At 36.6% G+C, this 26,578-nt stretch overlaps 3 protein-coding genes across 3 annotated transcripts; 1 reads left to right on the top strand and 2 right to left on the bottom strand.

Annotated features, from left to right (window-relative positions):
• Positions 1-534: 534 nt before the first annotated feature.
• Positions 535-1,029, bottom strand: LOC145571239 (uncharacterized). The gene has a single exon (XM_081630305.1). It carries the CDS (start codon positions 1,027-1,029, stop codon positions 535-537), a length of 495 nt encoding a protein of 164 aa, XP_081486431.1.
• Positions 1,030-7,580: 6,551 nt separating this feature from the next.
• LOC145572478 (uncharacterized) lies at positions 7,581-21,041 on the top strand. The gene is made up of 6 exons (XM_081631452.1): positions 7,581-7,988; positions 8,608-9,190; positions 9,282-9,592; positions 20,031-20,078; positions 20,176-20,606; positions 20,753-21,041. The coding sequence occupies exons 1-6, from the start codon at positions 7,713-7,715 to the stop codon at positions 20,823-20,825; spliced, it is 1,722 nt and encodes a 573-aa protein (XP_081487578.1). The 5' UTR covers positions 7,581-7,712; the 3' UTR covers positions 20,826-21,041.
• A 2,846-nt stretch (positions 21,042-23,887) lies between these two features.
• LOC145572477 (putative 6-phosphogluconolactonase 4, chloroplastic) lies at positions 23,888-25,679 on the bottom strand. The gene is made up of 3 exons (XM_081631451.1): positions 25,387-25,679; positions 25,163-25,298; positions 23,888-24,556 (listed from the first exon to the last, which is right to left on the bottom strand). Exons 1-3 carry the CDS (start codon positions 25,548-25,550, stop codon positions 24,092-24,094), a joined length of 765 nt encoding a protein of 254 aa, XP_081487577.1. The 5' UTR covers positions 25,551-25,679; the 3' UTR covers positions 23,888-24,091.
• Between the last annotated feature and the right edge of the window lie 899 nt (positions 25,680-26,578).

Genomic DNA, 26,578 nt, shown 5'->3' with positions numbered 1-26,578 from the left:
CTGGGCAAAGTTTAATTTGCCTAAGTGTTGAATATTTATACCCATTTCTCTAGAAACCCTTCTTATCTAAACTTTCCCTTTTTACTCTTTCCTAATCCATTTCCTAATTAAACTTTACTAAAGTAAAACTTTCCTAAATTAAATTCCAACTTAGTAAAATAATTACTTAAATAAAACTTTCCTTTTATAAAATATTTCCAAACTTGTTTAAAATAAATAATTAAAATATCATAAATAATTCATTTCAACTTATTTAAATACCCCACAAAATACTTATTTTAAATAAAATACTTATAAAAATACGGGGTATTACAAAGTCAGTGAAATGAACAGCTCCTTTGGTCAGCCTTCGCACAAGCAGCCGGAAGTCAGACTCGAGGATCACATCCTCCATATTGTAGTGCTTAGCAAGTTTGATAGCCCAGTCCAACGCCTTTGCTTCAGAAACCTCTTGTGGCCAGTAGGCTCTAACTCTCCTTGTGGAAGCGAAAACCACTTTCCTTCATGATCTCTCGTCACTGAACCTAAACCAACCTATCTTGCAACAGCTAGTGAGGCATCCATATTTATTTTAATGGTGCCCAAGGGAGGTGCCTTCCATATCTTCGCACTAGTAGCAGCCTTTGGAGCCAAAGTCTTGTAAATGCGCCTGTTGTAATTGTCGTATTCCTGTGACAATCTAGCAGCCCGTTGAAGCACAATCTCATTCGGGGTTGTGGTGTTCTCATAGACTTTCTTGTTTCTTTCATGCCAAATACACCACGCCAGAAATAGTCCCCGCTGCACCATCTTTTTGTCCAACTTGTTCCAACTCTCCACAAGACTACAAAGCGAGTCATGTTCCTCCCATTTTCTCATAGGAGCACAACCACTGTCAATCCACAAGTCCTTCACCCGCACACACCCAAAAATAGCATGAGCAGCTGATTCATCTTCGTTCAAACATATTGGACAAGTTGATGAGTCGATCATATGCCTTGCAGTGAGAAGCCCCTTGCCACAGGAAATGGCATGCTTTAGGACTGACATCTAACCCCCACAAGATCACAAAGGCACGATGAAATCTGTCAAAATCGCACCCCTTTCCCAGCATATAAGAGGTTTTCACAGAATATTCACCATCGTCAGAAAAGGCCCAGGTTAATTCATCTCTTTTATTACACCTACTAATAGGGATAGACAAAATACACCTTACATCTCTTTCATTGAAAACTTCTTCAATTAGCTCGACACGCTACTCATTTGTCTCGCTGATGAAGAGGTCTGCCACTTTCGTGAGGTCACTCCTTTCTTAACTAGTCACAAATCTGCCATCTTCATCCGCTAACCAAGGATCATGCCATATATTTATATCCCTCCCATCTCCTACTCTCCATATGTGACCTTCCAAGATTAGAGCCTTTGAGCTCCAAATACTCTTCCATGAGTAGCTGTTTGCATACCCCAAGCTTGAGTCAAGAAAAGTACGATTGGGATAATATTTAGCACGGAAGACATGGCCCAAGAGAGACTCCGGGAATCGAACTAGTCTCCAAGCATGTCGACCTAGCAATGCATCGTTAAAGACTGACAAGTCTTTAAATCCCATACCTCCCAAGCACTTCGGAGTACACATGTTCTCCCAACTCACCCAATGGACTTTTCGTTGAGCATTCTTCTAACCCCACCAAAATCGAGCCATGGCCGATCTAAGGCTTAAAATAATTAATACTGGAAATTTGTACACCCCCATGAGATAGGTCGGAATTGCTTGTACTACAAATTTTAGGAGAATTTCCTTTCCGACTCGTGACAATAATTTCTCCTTCCACCCTTGTAGTTTCTTCCAAATCTATCAACCACAGCTCTAAAAGTAGCTTTTTTAGATCAATCCACAATTGTAGGAATGCCGAGATACTTCTCAAGTATATCAACTAGCCGCATATTGAGAAGACCCAATAACTCATCTCTCTGCTCAGTTTTCACTCCCGTACTAAAAGATACTTCCGACTTCTCATAACTAATTTTCTTCCCGGCTGCCGCTTCATACTGGTTGAGTATATCAACTATCACAGTGCATTCCCGTCGGTTAGCCCTAGTAAAAAAGAGGCTATCATCTGCAAAAAGAATGTGAGAGATTTCTGGTCCGCCACGGCTAGCCTTAGCCCCATGAATTCTTCCACTACGCACATTGTTCTGAATCATTCTAGAAAAAACATCAGCAATTAGAATAAAAAGGTACGGGGATAGAGGGTCCCCCTGTCGGATGCCCCTGGTTGGGACAACCGAGCCATAAACTCCACCATTTATGACAAAAGAGTAAGTCAAAGTATACACACATTCCATCACCAGATTCACCCACCTACCATTAAAACCCATAGTGAGAAGAAGATGTCGCAAAAAACCCCACTCAACTCGATCATATGCTTTGCTCATGTCTAGCTTAATTCCTATCCACCCTTTCCGACCCTTGCTTCTCTTTTTCATAGTGTGGAAAATTTCTAGGGCTATGAGAGCATTATCAGTAATAAGTCTGCTGGGAACAAAAGCTCTTTGGTTCTCTGTAACCACACTTGGAAGAATATTTTTCAACCGCAGAACAATGGCTTTAGACACTAATTTATAAATCACATTACAAAGAGCAATAGGTCTAAATTCCGAGGTGAGGTTAAAGGAGTCCACTTTCGGAATAAGCACAATATTTGTATGATTAACAGTCGAAAGAGAACCAGAACCATGCAGAATACTACTAACAAAATTAGTGACATCATCCCCAACTATATGCCAAAAACGCTGGTAAAAAATAGCATGCATAACGACCATCAGGTCCAGGCGCTTTGCAGGGATGCATTTGAGAGAGAGCTAGGAAAATTTCGTCCTTTGTAAAAGGGCGTATGAGGTCCTCATTCATCTCTAGGTGATTACCTTTTCTATGTGTTCTAGAACAGTAGAAAAATCTATTTCTGAGGGAGAGGAAGTACTAAACAGATTTTTACGAAAGAGGCAAATTATCTGTTTAATTTTGTTCTCATCAGTTTTCCATATGCCCGAGTCATCAATAAGTCCCTCAATCGTATTTTTCTTCTTTCTCTACAATGCCTTGTGGTGAAAATAGTTGGTGTTTTTGTCACCATCCTTTACTTCGCTCACTCTCGATCTTATGTACCAATACGCCTCATGTCGTTCATTTAATTCCTCCAGTTTCTTTTCTAGCATATTACACTTAGCACAACTAACACTTGATATGGGCTGATGTTGTGCGTGTTTGAGGGCCATCTCTATATCATCAATTTGTTGACCAATTTTATTATACTTGCTGCCACTCCATTTCACTAAACCCCTGCCCACCTCAGCAATTCTCTCCACAGTTGAAAGCACATTGGAAGCCTCCTACGCACTCTTGACTGCTTGTTCACAATTATCATTGAGAAACCAACATGTTTCGAGCTTAAACTCTCTCTTTTTTTTTCTTCTTCTTCGACTTTCCCCTATCAAAAGGATGAAGGATTATGGCTATATGATTAGAGCTTACTCTTATTAGATTTTCAGTGTAAGCATTCGGGAACATAGCAGCCCATGCATCAGACACCAAGTAACGATCAAGCCTCTCTCGAACTCTTGTAGCAATGGTTCTCCCCCTCTCCCAAGTATACTAGTTCCCCACAAAATTAAGATCCCGAAGAGAACATTCATCCACCACACTCGAAAATTGTCAATTTCTCTACGAACTCTATCAGCTCCTCTTTCCTTTTGCACTAGCATAACAACTCATTGAAATCACCTCCAAAGACAATAGGTGAACTCGATTCTTGGTATAGAAGCCAGATCAAGTCCCAAGTCTTGTATTTCTCCACCTCCTTAGGCCATCCATATATCCCTACAAATCGCCAAGGAGCCTTACCACTCAAACGAACATCGCCATAAATATGACGCTGGGAGAACGAAATAATAGTTAAGTCAATTTTCGCCCTCCAAAATAAGCACAAGCCACCTGCTTTCCTCACACTATCAACTCCAAAAGCATGAGCTAAACCCAAGCGATCTTTTAATTTCTCCGAATCACATCTCTTTATCATTGTTTCCGACAAAAAAATAATGTCGGGGGCAAATTTCCTACTCCATTTGCGGAGCTGTCGAATTGACCAAAGGTTGCCTACCCCTTGGCAGTTCCAACATAATAGACTCATAATCCCTGGCGGGGTTGGTCCAAGCCAACCTCCGCCAACATAATGAAATCTGACGAATCAAGGAAATTCAACTTTGTCTTCTTAGAATCTCCTCCTCCCTCATCAGCTTCTCCAAAAACAGTGTCACTAACCCTCTTAAGAGGATTAAGGGGCCCTCCTTCCGATACTCTGTATGTCACTTTCTTCCTATCCACCCTCTTCACTTTTTTGCCTAACTTACGTTCTTCATTCGGCACATGTGTGCCCACCACAAAGGTGCTTGGATTGTTAATAATACCCTCAAAGGTGGACTCCATCATAGTACTAGGAGGAATCACCTTCTCTCCCTCTTTATTCGCATAAGTCCGAGGGTCAGGTAATAGGATCACAGGCTGTGCAACATCTCTGCTTCCCCTTCTTCATTAATTTTTGAAATTTCACTCTCCTTAGTTACAAATAGGGAGCGCTTATAGTCAGGAACATCACTCATTTCTTCCAATTCCTTCATACGCCCCTTCCTAGGTGAAGCCTTCAGCCAAGTACCCCAACCCAGGCCCTTTTTCTTCTCATCCTCAGTTAAAGCAGAGCAGTCCTTCTCTGAGTGCCCCATAATGTTGCAAGCGAAACAGAAGAACAGGAGTCTCTCACAAGCAAATTCAACTATCCCCTCCTTCCCCCTTCTATCAATTATTTTCTGAAATCTCTGCAAGGGTTTTGTGACATCCAAGAGCAAACGAGCACGCCGGAAATGATCAAGGCCTAAAGTGTCATCCTTTATTTCAAGAAATTCACCCATGCCTCTAGTAATGGCTTTGACATGTTCATTCGAACGACAATTAAAGGGCAAACCCTTAATTCGTACCCAAAAAGGCGAAGTTCGGAGTTCAATATGTTCTGGTTGTTCGTCCTCCTCCACCTCCTTCAATAGAATAAGGATGTTGTCAAAATACCACAGTCCTCCATTATCCCTCCAATGCCAGAATTGGAAGCCAAACAAGTTGGGTCCTAAAACCCTAATTACCATTTTGTGGGATGGCACCCAAATTTTCAGCATTGTTCTCTTGAAAGCCTCTACATTGAAAGGCCTTTCTGTGAGTAATTTACCTACAAGTAATAATTCTAGGTTTTCTTGTGGTTAAGTCGTCAAAATTTCGCCAAGGTCAACAACTCCACCACCATTGTCATTTAATTTAAGTCTAGAGTAGCGCGAGATAAGGTCGTTTGCCATTTTCGTCAGAGAAAACGGCAAGGAAACCAGCAAACACCGCTCTGAGTATGGTAGCGCAGCCTATCGGGGTAGGGAGCCCTTTCTTTTGAGGGAGTCTTCACTTACTTGGAAAACTTGTTTAGTTTTTGTAAATATCCTTAATATCCTTACTTTCATTTGTTTATTTGTTATATGCTAGAGTAATTAAATTTTAATTAGACTATCATTAGAAATTTTATGGTGTAAAAAAATTGTGACTTTTAAGTTACCATGTCCCAAAAACACAAAAATGAAGAGTAATTTATAGTCTGCACATCATGACATACAAGACAGATATTGGGTATAGTTCACTATAGATGAACTACCTAAGAATGATAATAAAATCTAAGTAGAATAAATAAAGAATTTCAATACAATTATTAATTTGTTTCTAATTATTATATTAGGGAAAATTCTTCTATCCAATCAATCTAATATGCATGTATAGAAACTACAATATGATATTCAAAGTAAAAATTCAGTACAAACTCTTAAATAGACCTATTTCACATTAATTTATTATGGACCACTAATAGTAGAGTTACTATGGTCGTTTAATTAATAAAAAAAAGGTCACAATGTTATAATAATGGTTATTATGTTAAAATAAAAGTGATTGTGTTTTTATAAAGGTCATAAGAGATTAATTTTTTTGATGAAAATTTTAAAATATTGGTCAATATGAATAATATTAGTCACTAAGTTAAAGTTAGGGTCATAATGTCATACTTTAGGTTTGCAATAATATTAAAAATCATACAAATTTTATTAAAGGTTACCATGTTAAAATTAAGGTTACTATATCTAATATTAGGTTCACTATATTCAATACAAAGCTAGTTGCGCACATGTAGAATCTTGGGTCTAGAATAATATTATTGTGAACCAGGCCCACACAAGTTTTTCTAAAAATTGAGAGCATTGCTCGAGACATGCGGATTACGCAGAGACAAAATCAATTATTAAGTAGAGAATTACCTAAACCTACACAATCATTTTTAGTTTAGGCATGTACCTTATATTAAAGAATCAAGGTTGACCTAGTAGGTGGAGACCCTCTTCCCACTTGTTGATTGCGAATTTGCGACTATAACCATAATCTAAATGAGTTTTTCCACACTTTCTCTGTGGGAAGGAACAAGGATAGGCTATAATGTTATAATTGTGTCACTTTTAAGTTTTATTATATTTGACTTTTTTTTTATTTGGGCTTCTTTGAATATAATTGAGCTAGTCTTGCTTTATTAGCTCAAATTAGGTTTTTTTTTTAATTAAAAAAAAAACTTTTTTATTTTATTTTTGTGAAGAAAGCTCAAATTAGTTTAGACAAATTAACTTTATTTCAAATACAATTGGGCAAAATAAGTTTTGTTTTTTTAAAGCCAAATTCATATAAAAAAGTTTTACTTCAAACCAGCCACACACAAGGCACGTTGAAAATTAAATAAGTTCAAATAAGATAGTTTTTAACAAAAATAAGTTGAATTGAACAAAGACTTATATTATTAGAGCAACATATGTTATAATTATATGTAATCAATTTAGAATCTATTTTTGCTACAATAGAATTCATTTTCTAAAATAATTCCTAAACTATTTGCAACTAATTTTGTCTTTGTCTAAAATAATTTTACAAAATTTCATGTCTTTTTTTTCTTATAAAAATAAATTTAACGACTATTGCTTTCTTTGTTTTGAAAATTATTGTCCTTTATACTCTATCGGTTATTACATTATTGTCATTTTTTATATCTACCAGTTTTCAATGCAACATTGTAATTAAAATATCTTAAGCTACACATTATAAAAAAAAATTTTAAAAATTACATTTAGAAACTATGACATTATATCTTATCAAGATGAATATAAGAAGATCACATGTGGTTATGTGACTGTATTTTGAAGTAAGATTCCATTAAATTACTAGATTCCATTTCTATTGATATCTCTCAAGGTTACAAATGAGACAAACAAAAGAAATGAAAGAAGTATTATCAATCAAATATCATCAACGAATTATCTATTCAAGGGTTACTTGATCGGTCAATAGATTGATTAGAAGTTACCTAGTGGCGTTTTGGTGTGCGTCAGCCACCCACACAGAAAACGCAACGATTACCACATTATATTTTTCATTAAAAAAAAAATAAAAAAAATAAAAAAAAATTCATATGATACGATAAAGAACAAATAAACCCGAAAGAACAAAAAAACCCCAATCATCAAAAGGTTAAACAACTAATTCATTCTTTTTCCCATCCTCTCTGACATACAAAGACTATATACCTTACCTCCCTTCAGATCGGAAAAACTCACCGGAAATGGACAGCCGGCGAAAATCCACGGTGGCGGTCACGGCGGAGAAAGCGGAGCTAAGAGAGAAAGAACCGGCGGTCGACGAAGAGGAAGAAGACGAAGTAAGCGAAAGTGGAAGCGATTATACGTCGGAAGACGAAGGTAAAGATGATTATAGAAGAGGAGGTTATCATGCTGTTCGAATCGGCGATTCCTTCAAAAATGGAGCTTATGTTGTTCAGAGTAAGCTTGGTTGGGGCCATTTCTCCACCGTTTGGCTTGCTTGGGATACCAAACACTCGGTATTTCTCCAATTTTTTGTTGTGTTGATTAATTTCTATTTTTGATTGCAAAATTAATTTAGATTTTTTGATCTGGATTGTTTTTGTTTGATTTTGAGTTTTTGACCTTGTTTTTGGTTTTTGATTGATGATTAATTTGTTTGTGGAAGCTTGCATTATCTTATTGATAATGTTATGGGAGTCAGTATGTTGTATGCGTTTGTTTTCTGTGAAATGTTTGGGAAAATATTTGTAAAAATTGTTCTACTGAGGAGGTTTGTATTTTTCCGTTTTTGGCTATCTTATAATTTCGATTTTTAATTTTTTTTTTTGGTTGATTTTGAAATTATGTTATAGTTCTAGCAAAAACTGTTGATAAATGTAATGAAGATGGAGGTATTGTGTTGTCGTCATTACTGTTGACAGAAGATTAGGCTGTGGTAGTTACCATTAGGTTTCTTTTGAAATGTTGTCTGTAAGTTTGTTGGGATTATTGTTATGTACTGATTTCCATTCCTTCTGTCTACATTATGTTAACACTCAAATTTTATTGAAAATGCTGGGTAGGAGGTTTATGTTATTCTGTTTTCTTCTTTGCTTTGTTTTCATTTTTTTTTTTTTGTTTGTTTTTATGAATTAGCGATATGTAGCATTGAAAGTGCAAAAGAGTGCGCAACATTACACCGAAGCGGCAATGGATGAGATAATGATATTGAAACAGATTGCTGATGGTGATCCAGATGATAAGAAGTGTGTTGTGAAGCTTTTGGATCACTTCAAACATTCCGGTCCAAATGGACAGCATGTGTGTATGGTGTTTGAGTATTTGGGGGACAATCTTTTGACACTTATTAAGTATTCGGACTATCGTGGGATGCCTCTAGCTAAGGTGAAAGAGATATGTTATCATATTCTAGTTGGCTTGGATTATTTGCATAAGCAGCTGTCTATCATACACACTGATTTAAAGCCAGAAAACATTTTGCTGTTGTCGGTGATAGACTCATCTAAGGACCCTAGAAAAACTGGTGCTCCTCTTATTCTTCCTAATACCAAGGACAAAACTATTTATGAGTCTAGTAGCACAAAGGATAGTAAGTTGTTGAATGGAGATTTGACAAAGAATCAAAAGAAAAAGATTCGGAGAAAGGCGAAACGTGCAGCACAAGGGTGTGCTGGGAAGGAAGCTGCTGGTGAATCTGAGCAAGATCCTGATGCATCAGGTGGAGTATAGTTCTAATCATTGTAAAAGTTTCAAATAGGGATTGCATGGAAGTTCAATTGAATATTCTAACACTGTGGTTAGATCATCAGATGTCGATGGTGTGAAGAGGACAAGTGGAGGAAGTTCAGTTCATAAGAGAGGGAGCCGATCAACAAGGCGGAAACTTTTGGAGTCTGTGGACCTCAAATGCAAATTGGTCGACTTTGGAAATGCTTGCTGGACTTACAAACAGTTTACAAATGATATTCAGACCAGGCAGTACAGGTGTCCTGAAGTGATCCTTGGATCAAAATATTCTACCTTTGCTGACATGTGGTCCTTTGCTTGCATTTGTTTTGAGCTCGCAACTGGTGATGTTCTCTTTGATCCTCATAGCGGTGACAATTACGACAGAGACGAGGTATGGTTTTTTTTTTTTTTTTTTTTTTTTTTTTTTTTTTTTTTTTTTTTTACTTTATATCATTATATCTTTGCTGCTTTGTCAATTATGGCTACTAGAGAATGATTATATAAACTATGATAAATGTATTCTTAATATTATTTAGAAAATATTTAGTAGTGTCTAATAATATTTGTAATTTTTAAACTCTTTCTGCATTTCCTACATTAAAGAGTGGTTGTTTCATGATTCCAATTCTGTATTGTTTAGGTCATTAACAACCAGTATTTATTCTGCATTCCTACATCCAGCAGATTGATATTAGATTAAAATCATAACGTTGATTATGTACACATGTGTTTGGTCTAGTTAATCTGATGATAACTTCGTTAAAGGAAATAAAAAGGTATGTTATCCTAAGCCATATAGCCTGTCTATCATATAGTTCCTGGCTTGTAAACATGTATTGTATGTATTATTCTGGGATTGAGTTAACTCTGTGTTATGCTGTCCTAACCTAGCACAATCCTTGTTTTCTAGCATCTGACGTGCACCCACCTGTAATTGCTTATGGCTAGATCTTCCTTCCTTGTATAACTTTGTTTCTGGTTTCTTGTCTATCTTCTATGCCCAGTTTTGGGATCTGTTCCTTGTAATTATGATTTCTAGTCATCTTTTCCTTTTCCGCTCTCTTTTGCCACAAGTTCTGCACCTTGCCACATTGCTAGTAGACCACTATTCTCTTCCCTTATGAAGTCTCTGGATTTTGTCTTCAACTTCTCACTTGATACCACAAGAGAGAATCTGAATCTTGTTAAAACATAGGAGAGTTGTGAGAGCTTCAATGATGGTATCCTTATGTTAGTGTCATCAATCTCATCATGGTTGATTAGAGGCCTTTGAATATGTTTGAAGTGCACTTTATGCTCATTCTGTGAATATTATCCATGGATGTTGTACTAACTCAGTAACTATTATAATAAATAACCCCTCATTTCTTTGTTTTCTATTTGGCTTCCACCATAAAGATACTGCTCCCCCCCCACCCCTCCCCCTGCAGTTCTTTATCTTCTTCCCCCACCCCTCCCCCTGCAGTTCTTTATCTTCTTCCTTCTTTTTGAGGTAAGGTAGTTGAACAGTTGATGGCTTCATGTAACAACACTAGAAACACCAAAAACACAATATCTAAAATTCAATTCTGTTTTACCCATTTGCTCAACGTTTAGAACCATATCCAGAATCTACTAACTATGCACCCTATGGGATGGTTTTCTTGCACCTCTTCAAAAAAAACTTACCTTATGTTGTGTATGTAGTTTTTTCTTCTCACCTCTTACACTATATTAGCTATACATAGTAGCCTCTCTTTATTTATTTTTTATTTTTAATAATTAAGGTGGTTTGATTTTGGGTAACTTTTTAGGAAATGTGTACCCATAGTACACTATGCAGTGAGCGGGCCGAACTCTAGGAGAAGATTAGGGGAAGGCAATGAATATAGTGAAATAGAAGGCATAAAAGTATTAACTTAAGTGAAGGTAAGGGATGTGAATTTAGCAAAGAATATAGTGAAATAGAGGGCAGAAAATTATTAGTGTTAGTGAAGTTAAGGGATGTGAATTTAAGTTTATCATGTACTTCCTCCGTTTCTTTTTACTTGACCTATATGGCATGCAATTTAAGGAAGAAATTAGAGAAAAGATAAACAATGTTCTTAATACACACACACGCACAAAAAAAAAAAAAAATCACCAATAAAAGGGATATATTGGGGGTTTTATGGTATTAATTTATTTTTATTTAGAGTATGTTTATTTTCTTCAATCCCTTCCTTTAGCTGGGTGCCAAAAGATTATAGGTCAAGTAAATTAAATCTGAGGAAGTATGAAGGAAACGTCATGTTAAGAAATCAATCATCTTAAAAAGAAGACAGGAAATGCAGTTTTGATTAATAATTTATTGAAGTATTTCAAAGTGGTACGCTTGTACTTAAGTTGCTTAGTTAGTATTTCTGAGGCTTCTATTTCCTTTTCCTATAATGCATGGGAACAATAGTTTTTGAAATTTGGTTCTTGCCTGACATCTAGTATTCTAGGATCACTATCCTAGCCATATTTAATAAGATTGTAGGGTTTAACTTACCTAGGAAATCTTTTGGATATGGGGAAAGGGTAGTTTTTTTCCCCCCTAGAAACTCTGTGAATTTTCTAGAAGGAGCTGTCTGGGTAGTGTATGAAAAGGAGCGCCTGAGGTGCTAGGCGATTAGGGTATAGCACCTTTTTTCTAGGCAAGGTGCATTCAAAGAGGTGCACGTAAATGGTTTTAAATTGTGTGCCTCATTTCAAAGAGACACAGTAGGACCTTTATCGCCTCATTGTGCCTAGAGCCTTTAATTACATTGGGTAAGCCAAAATTATTTGCATGTGGTTGTAGTGCTTCATTCATTCCCAGTTTAGATATCTTCTATTTGTTGTTTTTTTTTTTTTTTTTTTTTTTTTTTTAAATTTACTTTTTATTATAATGAAAAATTTGAGGATGTTTGCTTTTGTTGGTAATAAGGAACAATGCAAAATCAGATTTCTTGGTAGAGTAATGCATTTTGGACGCAGGTTTATCCAGTGTTTGAAAAAGCGCGCCTTTAGGCGTGCCTAGGCGCAAGGCGATCAGGGGTGAGCGCTTATTTTGGTCTGGGCGAGGCGTTTTGGGTTAGGCGCACAAAAAGCGCCCAAGGCGCACGAGGTGCACTTGAGGCGCACTCAATGTATAAAAAAGCTCAAGCTGCACTGAGGCGAGAGGGGTTCTGTTGCGCCTCTTTGAAGTGAGGCGTAGTATATGTGCAGTTAAAAATTTTTGGCTGAAGTTTGCCTCATGTGCGCCTCATGCGCCTTAGGTGCGCCTTGGTCGCTTTTTGTGTGCCTAACCCAAAACGCCTTGCCCAAACCTAATTAAGCACTCATGTGCGCCTTGGTCGCTTTTTGTGATCGCCTTGCGCCTCAGCGCATTAGGCGCGCTTTTTCAAACACTGGGCGCAGCCAAATTTTTTTAACTGCCCATATAGTGCGCCTCACTTCAAAGAGGTGCACCTAGGCGCAGCAGAACCCCTCTCGCTTTAGTGCGCCTTGAGCTTTTTTATACATTGGGTTTATCTTTGTTGTCAATCAGGAAGTTCTGTTTTCTTCAAGCTGTTTGTTTGTGCATCAATTTGGGATAATTAATTTTCTTTTAGAATAATATTCATTATAATATCCATGTTTGGGCTGTCTTCCCATATTAATCCGTAGTTTGCATTATATCTTATGCACCAGACTACTGAAAAAGAGAATTGAACTATTGTCCTGAACATTATAGTTTGTCTTCTTTTTTGATTTCCATATTACTCTATGTATCAATAGAAGCACACATTGTATGAAATTTGCAACACAATTATGTGTTGGATTATGATTTTATTCAACATCCAAGGTTCAATGGATAGCAAGGGGACTTTTTAAGTGCTTCATTTTGCTAATCTCTTTGTGTTACTTATGCTAAAATGTCTCCATTCGAAATCTTTCTAGTTTGGCATTTAAGTCTCTCATTAGATGAAGGCTCATATTTGGATTTCTATACAGGGATATACTTGATACCTCATGATAGTTGTTACTTATACAGGGATAGTTGATGCCTCATATTTAAGTCTCTCATTAGATGAAGGCTCATATTTGGATTTCTATACGGGGATACTTTTATATTTGATTGCCAAATAATGTTATTGCACATAGTATGCTTAATGTGTATAAGTGACTTAAGTCACTTAAATATGCAACCTATCTAGGGGTGAAAGTTCGGTTTTCGGTTTGAATTATAGCCCAAACCAAAACCTAACCGAAATAATTTGGTTTTAGATTTTTCAATCCAAATCCATTCCAAATTAGAATTCGGTTCAATCCAAACCGAACCGAATTTCTAATGCTCAAACCGAATCCAATCCGAAAACCGAAATTTTTTTAGCAGATTCGCGATATTTATTATAAAAACACAAGCAAATTATATTATTTTGAAGACAAATTAACAACATATATAAATTGACAAATATTCAAGATTAAATTTGTCCTAACAATTTTAACTTTCAAAATTACATAAATAATAAATGAAAAAAAAAAAAAAAAATTACATAAAAAAAAATGAAAAAGAAAAACTCAGATCCTCTTGCTTGCTTGACAAACCTAATGAAGAACGAATTCGTCGGCAGCAAATCACTTATTTGTTGTTGGTAAATCCGTAAAGATCAAAGCTTAAAGAAAGAGGAAATCAGTGCAGGAGAAGTGCTAAAAAGTTTTGATAGAGAAGATCAAAAGAGAGAATGAAAAATAGAGGAAATAGAGTGAGAGAGGATAGATAGGATGCATGATATCTGAAAGGAGAATAGTGAGAATCTGAGGGAGGAGAGAAAAGGTGGAGGAGTGGCTGTTTGTTAGGAGGAGAGAGAAAATAAGAATATGGGTTAGGGTTTTTTAAGTTTATATACTAAAGGCCTAAGGCCTAAAGTCTAAAGGGTTTATGTGAAGGGGTGAGATGGGCTTGTATATTTGGGCCTAAAATTCGGTTTCTAATTCGGTTTTCGGTTTTTAACAAGCCAAAACCGAATCCAAACCGAAAATCCATATTTTTTATTTTTTCAATTCGAACCGAATTTAAAAAAAAAAAAAAAAAATCCGAATTACTAATTCGGTTTGGTTTTCGATTCGGTTCAGTTTTAATCCGAATTACTTTCACCCTAAACCTATCTGTAAGCTGCAACGTATTATATGAGAAAACTTGATATTTTTTTTGTTAAGAGAAGAAATTTGAATTTCAATGTGGAGCATCCTGAATATACTGGTTCAAGGAAGGATAGGGAGTATGGAGCTTGTATGAGAATAATTTTAGGCGATTTTATGGTGTGTTTTGATGGGTACGAATGATTGTTTTTCGAGATTTTAATGATTAGATATTTTATTCCCCTACTCAAGTGTCCCACTAGGGGGGGCGGAGGATCAATGCTTCATCCCAAGGAGGGAATTGAAAGGGCTCACTCTTGATTCTTGCCTAAAATCTGTTTGGAGAGGGTGGTTTTTATTTAATATTTATCCACATATTGGTCCTTGGAGATGCTTTCTGACTTGGATATAGATATATAGCAGCTTTAATTGTTGTACTATTGTGTTCTTTGTGGCTCCATTGAGCATGCAATGATTTTATTGCTTGTTAGATATGGCTGATACTTATTGTTGCTGTTACCTTGCGAGCAGTAGCTTTCTTCGGAATAAGGGGGAATTTGAAACTTTATTATGGTTATTTAAACCTTATATTTTAAAGTAAAAAAATTATATTTATTATAAACATATACAACAATAACAATATTAGTGCCTTAATCTCAATTAAGGGGTTGACTACATGAACCAAGAATTCGTCTCTTGCTATTGTCAACCAAGATCCTCTCCTTCCATGACCTTTATCAGGTGCTTTATGCTTATAGTCTAATTTTTTCATTTTACTCCTTCGAAGTCATCTTTGTTCTCCCTAGATTTATTTCAATGCTAATCCAACTTTCTTATGAATATATTTATCCTAATTTTATCCCTTTAGGTGTCTCTGCGCATTCATCTCAACATAAGTATTTCTGCCACTCCCATGAGTCCCATCTTTTAAATATGATCCCTCCTAGATGACTCATACTAATCTATTGAATATTATTTATCCTTAAAGGTATATTACGGTTACTCAACACCCTCTCCATTTGTGCCATCTAGACCATTGTGAGTCACATCTTAGTATATATATCCATTCCTCCATAGAATCTAACTTGAAACATTCTCTCTTGACAATTCCTTACCATCCAATGTTACTGCATCCTTGCATGACTCGATGGAAAAAGACATTCCATATACTCAGCTTTGCTCCTACTTAAACTTTAAAGATTCCATCTTTTGCCTCCATAGCTCTCATTTAGAATTAATCCCAATTCTATTCTTGTCCACTAATACTATTTCATCTGCAACCAACATACACCATGGTTGTTAATTCATCTATTTCTTCTATCCTAGATTAGTTTTGACGCTTATCACAACACACAGTTGTAGGTGATAAATTTTTGGAAAAATTAGAAATAATAATCCCAACTTTCATCAATTTTGTTAGAATAATCTCAACTTTGGATTATTTTGGAATAATCCGAACTCTATAGGTTCCTCTTTTTCTTCAATCCCAAAAACCTGTGACCGGTTGAATGAGTTATTTTTTTTAAAAAATTGACACACGTCACAACTGAATTAGCTAAAACAATTTATAATTTTTTTTTTAAAAAAAACCTAACCAAACCCAAAATCCCAGCCACCAGCAAACCCCAAAAACCACCGGCCAACCCCAACAACCACCGGCCTAACCCTGAACGGCAGCGCTAATTCCCCTCCCCCTGCGCCGGTTTCCCCTTCCTCCTCCCCCTGCGTCGGTTTCTCACTCCCTACTTGCCGATTTCCCCTTCCCTTTCCCCCCTGCGCCGTTTTCGAAAATCGCTGCTTAAAACCCCCTAAAATCTCCTCTCCCACTCCCGAAAACCCCCTAAAACTCCTCCCCACCGTCGAAAACCCTAGCTGCTTAGGGTTTCGGGTGGTGGGAGGAATGATTGGGGGTTTTCGGCAGTGGGGAGGAGTTTCGTTGGTGGATTTGGGGTGGTGGGTTTGGTTTTCCTCGGTGGTGGTTTCGTGGGGAATGGCGGGTGTTTCAGGGAGGGAGGAAAGCGGCGACGCGGTGGAGGTTGCTTCAAGCGGCTGGCCGACGACAAAGGGGTGGCAGGCTGGGCGTTGAGGTGGTGGTTAGGGTGGGTGGTGGGGAAGGGGAGGCTGACCGGTGGTTGGTGATTTTTGGGTTTTTTTTTTTTTTTTTTTAATTTTTAAATTTTTTTTGACCAATCAGGGCGTGTCAAGCGACATGATATAATAGGTCATTGACTTTTGTTGACCGGTTTAGGATTGAAGAAAAAAGACCCCCAAAAGTTCAGATTATTCCAGAATAATCCAAAGTTGGGATTATTCTACCAAAATTGATGAAAGTTGTGATTATTATTTCTAATTTTTCTTAAATTTTTTGGCTATCAATTGTTATTTATTGGAAAAGTAGACGTGAAGGAAGCTTTTTTTTTTTTGTTTGAGAAAGACGTGAAGGAAGCTAACAGAGTATTATTTTAATGAAAATTAAATTTTATAGTAGATAGAAGGTTTTTTTGTTTTTGAATGTGAGTGAGAGTGAAGCCCTAAATTTCTTTAAGTGGAAAGAGATGTATTAAAATAATAGTGAGGCATTTTTCAAATTTCAAAATAAAAGTGTAAAAAACTTTAATTTGGAGTGATTGAAAAAGAAAGTGTAAAATCAATTTTTGGAGAGAGGGAGAATACTAAAATTGCTGTAAAGAAGAAGGGGCTTGTGTAGGTTCTTTGATGTAGTTCAATGGTGATAGGAAAGTCCTTCATAATTCCAGCAAAAGCCCTTGAATTTGTTTTCACTTCTCCAAACATTTTTACAAGAAATAAGGCTTCTTAATCAATGCCCACCAGATAACGTCACTCAGCACCTTATCATAAGCCGTCTCCTAGCCAATGAGAATCTTCTATAAATCTTTCTTCCTCAACCTATAGTATATCATCATTTTCCTTATCAAATGTAAAGCTTCCATGGTACAATGCTCTGGTATACACCCTGATTGGTTCTCTAAAATACTTTACATCTTCTCAATTTATGCTCTATCACTCTCTCCCACAACTTCATGGTATGGTCCATAAGCTTAATTGCTTCAATAGATTGAGTAGACCTAATCATCCCCTTTTTTTTGATAAATTAGTATAAGGTGTTCTTTCTCTAATCTTGCCTCCAGATCTTTGTTGAATAAATCTGTTGGCCAATTAGTTCCAACCTACCCCAGACATCCCTCAACCTTAGTAGGAATTTCATCTGGGCCAACTGCTTTCTAAAACGGTAAAAGCGTCACGGACTTAACAACCCACAACACACACACAAATATAAAAGAGAACAAAGAGATTCAGCCAGCAAAAGATTGTAGTTTGATTGAATGATTTAGTAACTTTAGGTTACAACTCTCCAAAGAAGTATCCTGTGGGTACAATCTCAAATACACAAGTCTAATCACATGTCTCTCCTACTATCAAAACATTCCTTATATATACAAAACAAGGCTACAAAAGCTAGCTGACATTTAATTGTTTTTGTCTCATTCCACATTGCAATGCTGCTCCACTACTTGTGTGCACCCTTCTGTTCAGAAAATCAGAACATTAATTTGGTTTTCCTCTTGTGCCACTTGTGTCTCCTCCCCCTGTGGTGTGGCTGGTTGTTTGGCTTGCTTCCCCTTTCTCTGATAAAGCATATTGGTCGTTTGGGTGGTCCGATCATTGGCTCTAATACAAAAGGTTAATGTAGTTTGCTGCTTGTGGCTGCAGTACAGGAACTTTTCATAATTTGACTAAGGATTGATTCAGTTTCCACTGTATCATTGCACTGGTGTTTCATTTTCTTTTTCGGGAAAATGGCTTTGATTCAGTTTCCACTGTATCATTGCACTGGTGTTTCATTTACTTTCGGGAAAATGGCTGGGACAAATGGTTTAAGGTATAATTTTATTCTCATAGTGGGCTGGAGCGTAGACTTTGTGTTGTCAAGGGTGGTCTTTCAAATTCTAACAAATCATTGGGTATCCTGCTTTACTAATGTATCAGGGTCACTTCCAACCTTTGTTATTCAGTCTCAGACTTGGGTACCTTATGTGGGGGTTTGTCTAGTTTGTCACAAGTGTCAGAAAAAAGTTTCATGCATTTGCTCCTAAATTATGGGTGATTGAAGTGACATGAAATGTTTGATCAACATAGGTTCCTGCTGTCAGATACTTTATAGGATCCTCTTGTAAGAACAAATTAAGACTAAAGATTAGCTTTTTGAATATGGTCAATTTTCTGTTAATCTAGTTTTTGTCTTTAGCCTTTTCTTCTAGATTTTCTTTTTTTGAGGTGGATGCTTTTAGAGAAATGGACGAGCTTTCTTGTTTGCGTTAACTTTGAATTGATAACCTTGTGGGTTTGATTTATTCACTTCAATTTGATTGAGTCATGCGAAGTTGCAACAATTGCGCTATGAGGCGTTGTCAAATGTTGCTTATTGACAAAATGATTTTATAAGCTGGACCATGTTGTGGGTTAAAACCTTGGCCTTAATGCTTATGCGTGCTACGGTGCTAGTGTAGATGTCAATTACTCTTGCTACTTTTGAGTTATTGCAAAATGGTACGCCATCATCCGTGTTAAGTAATAACATTTAACTGTTTACCTCTATTGGCTCTTTTCAGAATGTGTTCTGTTTGGATGTGAATCATTATTTTTCTGTGGATAGTGTTCACAGATAATTCTAAGACTAAATTTGGGTAAGATTTTTGTTTTGACATCGCCACTGTGCCTTCGTGCCATGAGTTGCCCCTGTAGTAATTTAAAAATAATTTTTAACAAGTTATTGGTTAGTTGAACTTCTGGAAAGTTTAATCTCAATTGTTGTAGTTGTGTAACTGGTTAAGGTCCTTGCATATCCCCAAAGGTCCAAACCTCATTTCTCATCTTAGCTGGTTATTGTTGGTCCTTAGGCTTTATTCTTCTCCACTTATTATAGATTAGTGCATATGTTAATTTGCAGGCTTTCTGTTATGAAATAATCTACACACAATATTTAACTACCTGTCCCTTTGTTGGTACAAATTTGTTTAATTGCTTTTACTTGATATTGTTGTGTGGTAATAGTACTCACTAACCACTGCAGTTTTTGTAGTGATAGGTTTTGATATTTTGCTGTGCATGTTCGAAAATAATAGAAAAGAGTGAGAAAGAAAATCTAGAATAATCTACCTAAGCAGCAAATAAGCTGCTCACCTCCGCAAGTCTTGAAAGAATATAGAAAGAGTCCACATTCATCTTATTGTCATTAGGTCGGCATGTGGCTAGCTGTAGAAAAATCTAGATAGCATGCGTACAATAGGTAGACGTGTTTTTGATTAGTTGTTGGGTGTCACTACAAAGCCTTAGCTGACTTTAGTAGATTAGCACTGTATAAGTACAGCTAAGCAAGTGTTAGTAGTTGTGATATATGTATGAGTGTCACTTAAGTGTAAGCTAGCAAGTGTGAGTGTGCTAGTGCGTGAGTGTCATTTAGCACACTTGTAATTAAAGTGTTTACAAATATCAGTGAGGTATCCCAATATTATTAGATGTGCATTCCCTTGTGAATTCTTGTCAACATTATAAAACATACTTGTGGTTATTGTAAAATAATTTTTATTTATTATACCTTGTGTGCACATCTTTAACACTGATGATGCCTGTAGTTTTTACTCTTCATATATCTAATGAGTTGATACATAAGTATGAGCTAGTCTTGACTCATTTTTCTTCAGGATCACTTAGCTTTAATGATGGAGCTCTTGGGGATGATGCCGCGCAAGGTTAGAATATATTTTAGTGTTTTCAGGGAATGTTTTAAAGTAAATTTTGCAAGGCATTTGCTTCTAAGCTGTGAATTTTACCATGAATCATTTCCAGATTGCATTAGGGGGACGTTATTCTCGGGACTTCTTCAACAGATATGGAGACTTGCGACACATACGTCGGCTTCGATTTTGGCCATTAAACAAGGTCCTTGTTGAGAAGTACGAGTTCAATGAACAAGATGCAAATGACCTTGCAGAATTTCTAGTTCCCATTCTTGATTTTGTCCCTGACAAGCGTCCTTCTGCTGGTCAATGCCTTTCTCATCCATGGATTGCTGGAGGCATTCCTCGTGTAGAGACTTCGCCACCTGAAAGTCAGGCAGTGGATTCTACTGCTCTAGATAAAACGGAGAAAGAAAAGGATGATAGAGAAGCGATGGAGAAAGGCATGGGGAGTATTGCTATCAGTACAGACTTAAAACCGAGCAAACAACCTTTATCTTCTCCTAAACCTTCAAAAGCGGCTGTAATTGGTTCATCCAGGTAGGAAACTACTCTGTGCTGGAGCAAAACTTTCTTCTAAACCTAACCATTCTAAATTTCTTATTATACTCTAAAAATCTTGTCTGTTGCTCGATCTGATGTTGGGTGGGATGGTGTGGGATTCGATGCATTCTTTTATTGTGCAGGGAAAACCTTGACCGGAGCTGTAGCTCCAAAGAAAAGCCCTCCAACGATTCTGAACTTTATTGCGAATCTTGAGGCAGTTGTTGACGGGGTTCTGTTTTGTACGATCAAGTCTAACCTCTACTACTGCTGTCCTGTTGATACCTTGTCGATTATGAAAAGAGAATTAATGTACCATATTGCAACCAACCTTATTGATTTGTTAATGACATTGATCTAAATTTTGTCTACTATTGCTTTGCTTTGCTTTTAAAGGGAATGGTTTTGGCTTAAGAGTACACACATCTCTGTTATACATTGTCAACTGTATTATTCGCATTTCTGTTAATCTAGGTCTTTTCCTTAATGGGGTTGATATCAACCTCCGAATTTTGATTCTTCACGAGAGAATTACTGAACAGTCTAATCGTCTCCGTTCCCTTTTGACTGACAATATATTTATTTTCCCTAATTTGTGGAAAGTACCAAAGGCTTTTGAGTTTCACAGGAATCTACAAACTTTGATCCGAGTTGGTTGAACATAGTAACAGCTTATCATTATATATTAGGAATTTATCTAATTATTATCCCTTTTTTACTGTTGTATATTTTTTACCTTTATGTCTAATTTAATCAATAATGCCTCTAAATAATTTGAGTTATCTAAGCCAGTGCATTTTTAAAGAATAAAAAATTATTACAATTATAGAGTTTTCCATATGGCTGGTTCTCCATGATCGCATAATGACCAACGTTAATCGTTTCAAGAGAAACTTAGCTGAGGATCCTAAATGCAAATCGTGTGTTACTTGTGATGAAACTTCACTTCATGTGTTAAGAGATTGTAGAATGGCTAGAGAAGTATGGAGGCAAGTAGGTGGCCCGGCTAACACAAGTAATTTCAGAACAGGTACTTTACAGCAATGGATAGTAGGCAACCTCAAGTTTCAGGTGAGAAACGATGATATGTCCCCCGAAATTTGGCCTACTTATTTTGCTATGGTTCTTTGGTGGAGTGGAGGAACAATGTGGCTTTTGGGAAGAGAATGAAAACCCAATTGATATTAAACAATTCCTGCTTAATTGCTTTGAAGAAACATGGAGAGTTATGGGTGATGATGTTGTGGATACAAGGCAAGTGCAAAGGGGGAGGACCGAGGCTTTTGTAAGATGGATTGCTCCCCCTCAAGGGTGGATGGTGCTGAACACTGATGGAGCAGCTAAGGGAGCTCCGGGGCCTGCTGGAGGTGGAGGGTGTAATCCGGGATTATATGGGGCAGATGGTGTATGCTTTCTCTCTGAAGTTGGGTGCTTGCAGGGCCTTTATGGCAGAGGCTCGTGCTTTGGAGTATGGGCTTGGGTTAGCTGTAAGAATGAGAATTGAGAAGCTGCAAGTTCAACTTGATAGTCAAGCCTTGGTAATGGTGCTTAACAATACCTATGCCGTATAATGGAGAATGTGTGCATATGATTGCTAGATGCAAGAAGATGTTGGAGGACAGCAGCTGGACTATTGAGGTGCATCACATCTACCGAGAAGCAAACCGTGTTGCGGATTGGTTGGCAAATCAAGGCGTTAGCCCGAACAACTCTATAGAGTTGATTCAAGTCCCTCTTTTAGCTTTAGGAAGATTTCTTTATGATGATGTAGTGGGGGTGGCTATGCCATGTTTTGTTCCCCCTTAGTTTGTTTTTTGTTTTTTTTGTTTCTCAGGGCTTAGTCCCTCGTTTGCACCAATAAAAAAAAAATATATATATAGAGTTTTCCAAATCCATTAAAGTTACCTACTAAAATTTAAGTAGTATCTGTTGTAAAAATATATATATATATATATATATATATATATATATATATATATATATATATATATATATAATAAATAAATGAAATAATAGATGGAACAAATTAAAGGTATTTAAATTTGAGGAAATTCAAGTTTATCTCCTAAATAAACATGATATGTTTATCTCAGGGGTAAATGCGTAATTTTATTAGTTAAATGAATGACTAGACTAACAGACGTTATTGACAGAAGGTAATCATGGGTTAGCTAAAGTAACCAGCCTTTAGGGGAGGAGAGAGAAAAACTAAGTCAGAAAAAATGGAGGAGAGAGAAAAATTATAACCAGCCACTATAGGGGAGAGAAGAAAGAAAAACTAAATCAGAAATATGGAGGAGAGAGAATAATTAAACCAGAAAATTCCAACGAAAAAGATGACTTCAAGTTGAAACTGGAACAAGAAGAAGACGAACAAGAAAAAATCGGACCACCGTCACAACCACTAACACCACCGCGCAAGCTAATTCCTTTCCCTTAGGGGTTAGTATGGGCCCACTTTACAAGCTTTGCAATTAGGGTATCGTTTGTATGGCCGGCCGGCTGGCCTTCCGGCTTGCTTTAACGGCGACGGTCATTGTGCAATGGTGGTCATACGAAGGAGAGAGAAGAACATGCTTTTGCAATGAAAACTAGTTCACTTCTAACCATGGGTTAGCTTTAGAATCAAAAACTAACAGACGTTTTTTCATGAAAGGACCCACACTTACTACTTTTCACTCACCTTTTTCAAGTTTTATTATATTTTATTCAGCCTTTCTTGAGATATCTAATTTTTGTTAATCTAGGAGATAAATGGGGGCAGCCTCTTTAAATTTAACAACACTTGGAGAAATATTACGAAGTGAATATGTTTGTTTTAGTTGCGTATACTAGTATCAAATTTAGAATTTCTTCCACTATTTACAACTTTCACATGTTACCCCTTTCGTCCCTAAAAGATTGTCCTATATATATATATATGTGTAAAGTGTTTACAAAGATTTACTCTACACTTTAATTGGTAAGCTTTTCCACTTGCATCTCGACTTGCTCTCTCGTTCTATCCCTCTCCTCATCAATAATTGTATCCTCCCATATGGCCATATGCATAGAGATGCATTGTTTCATAGACTTCCTTTCAAAAAGTAGAGGCATGAGACAATCTTATTGAGACAAAGGAAAAAAATATATAAAAAGATAACTACATGATACTTAAGACTTACTTCCAAACAAATGTCTCTTTATAAAAACCATATGGATTAAGGCTTATTTAATAAATTAGGATAGATAATCATACCATTTAACACATAATAAAAACATAAGATGTGCTGTTAAATGTACCTGATTAGCAAAACAATTATGTTATAGAGCTAACCCAATTACTGCTGGGCAACTTCACTTCTAATTCCATAGTATAAGTTATAGTTCATGAAGTTCATGACATACATCAAGTTTATTCAGTAGTAACCATACAATCAAAGACATACAAGTCCTCACAATAGGAGGTACATATTGATGCATCTAGAAGCATGAGATCTGATCTACAACAACGAGGCTGCTTCTTTGTCTAGAAACCAAGTCATCTCATCTTCCGGCGAAACCATTTGAGCTGGCAGAACATCAGTAGTACTCTTGTCACCGAGCACCTTCTTCACTGCATTGACCTCGCCATATCCACAAACCACAAGAGCAATGTAAGCAGAAGAGTTGATTACAGGAAAGGTGAAAGTGATTCGCTCAGGTGGTGGTTTTGGCGAGTCCTTAATAAAGGTAACCCATCTCTTATGCTCCTTAAGGAGAGGATGACCAGGAAACAAAGACGCGACATGTCCATCTGGACCCATGCCCAAAAGCATAAGGTCGAATTTTGGGAAGCCTGTAGCTTGTGATGTTGCTATCACATTGCATTCGACGAGTTGTCTGATACGGGTTTCGTAATCTTCAGCTGCCCCTTCTGGGGAGAGTGCATCATTGATGGCATAAACTTGCCCAATTAGGATAGGTACCTGGTAGATTTAGGTGGTGTCACATTGTGATATATAGCCATATGAAAAATTTGCATCAAATTCATATAGGAAAAATTAGTTTTAATAATCCCAACTTTGACCAATCATTAAAACCAATTTTTTCATTCATATATCACTCTGATTGTCCTCTAGATTTTTCCGTAACAGTTTCCAGAGTCAGTATTATTGAAAGAATTGACAATAATGTGAAACTAATTTCACAAACAGATGGTTATAGTCAGAAAACAACCACCTCATTATCTGTACTCGATACATAGATTGATTGGCCTTAAATTTGGCTAACAGTAAACCGTACTCGTCTAAGTAATCGACTTTGAATATCCATTTTACTTGGATCAATTAAATTGTCTAAATCTATATGCTAGTCAAAATGTAACACTTAAATTTAGAGACGAAAGAATATCCAATTGTCATAAATTCTTACATATATAAAGTTTTTTCATGTTATCTATGTAATCGACTCCCTAACAAAAGCTCAGTAACTCTCACGACCAACCAAACATTATGCAAGTTATTCGAATTGTTGATCATTAACTGTAAAGATATAAATGAAAGTATAATCAATGAAATTAGAAAAAATTATACCTTAGACAAGAAACCATCAAAGGCAAGCTTATAATTACTGTCAGGATGATCTCTGGGAACAACTCTCTCATCAAGCCAGAACACATGCCATTTAGACCAATCAATTGAATTTGAATAGGGTGGTTCCACCAATTTCCTAAATTATTTCCAATAATAAATATATAAAAATAAAAACCCAATTAACCAAATTTAAAAATACATGAAAATAATAAAAAAATTCATACCTGAGATTTTGTATAAGGTATCCCCCAGAAAGAACAACAGTAAAAACGCCCCTTTCTCTGACAAACTTATCAGACAAATCAGCGACGTATTTTGCCAATTCTGAAGCTACAACTTCTTCAGAATCTAAGATATTCACATAAACAGAAGATTTTACTTCTGACATTGACGCTTTCTGATCTACGAGTGTATATTTATTGTATTTGAAAGATTGTTGTTCTGGATTTTGATGGTTTTAGTCAGAAAATAAATGTGAGTCTTTGTAGACTAGAATAACGGAAGGATGATTTGACTTTTTGGCACGAAGAAGTTGAGTTCCTCGTGTAAGTAGTATGTAATACGTGTTGTTTTTCCTAAAGGAGTACCCCCACCTTATTGCCACAACTCGAAATTGTATCAACTATACAACCTCCATCCCTTGTATACAAAGCCTCCTTTGGTTTTTGCGCGGGAATTAAGAAAGTTGTAACTTTTTTTAAAACTAATGATTAGAAGTACATATATACATGTGGGATTAGGGAGAGATAGAGAAAAAGATAAAATAGTTAGAAATAATTGAAGAGATAGAGAGAGAAAGGGTTGGGAATTGATGTTAAGACTACAAAAAAGTAAAGGAATAAAGATGACAATTCATCAAAAAGAGGGTAATAATGTCAAAAATATAACCTTTATGGAAATGGGGCTTTGTATTAAGGGACGGAAGGAGTAGTATTTGGTTCACCTTATTTTATGTTCATATTACGGAGTATTATATTTGAAAAAGTTGACATCAAATAAATTACGATATATATTTTAAAAATAAAAAAAAAATTGTGTGTTTGGGTCCAATTTACTCCAATTGGTTCAGTCCATAAATGATTCAATTATCAAGCCCATGGCTAAGGTTCAACTCTCCCAAGTTATGCCAAGTCAGTCAAAGATCTAGTCAACATGGCAAGCCCATTTGACTCAAAGCCCATTTCTCCCAATTGTACAAAGGTATAAAAGTCATCAAACCTCTCTCTTGACATTCATTCACACAAAACCTTAAGCAATTAATACTCTTGCATAGCTTTCTCTCTCTAAACACTGTACTGACTTCGGCATCATAGGGACCTTCCTCGGCACAATCCCTGAGGCCAGTTTATGTGTGTTTGTTGTGCAGGAAATCCTCGGCCCAATCATCACTTGGACCGAGATCAGTCTTCATCCCAC

Source organism: Chenopodium album, chromosome 12 (assembly GCF_948465745.1).
Source record: "Chenopodium album chromosome 12, dcCheAlbu1.1, whole genome shotgun sequence".
Taxonomy (NCBI): domain Eukaryota; kingdom Viridiplantae; phylum Streptophyta; class Magnoliopsida; order Caryophyllales; family Amaranthaceae; genus Chenopodium; species Chenopodium album.
This window is presented reverse-complemented; position numbering and strand designations above follow the sequence as displayed.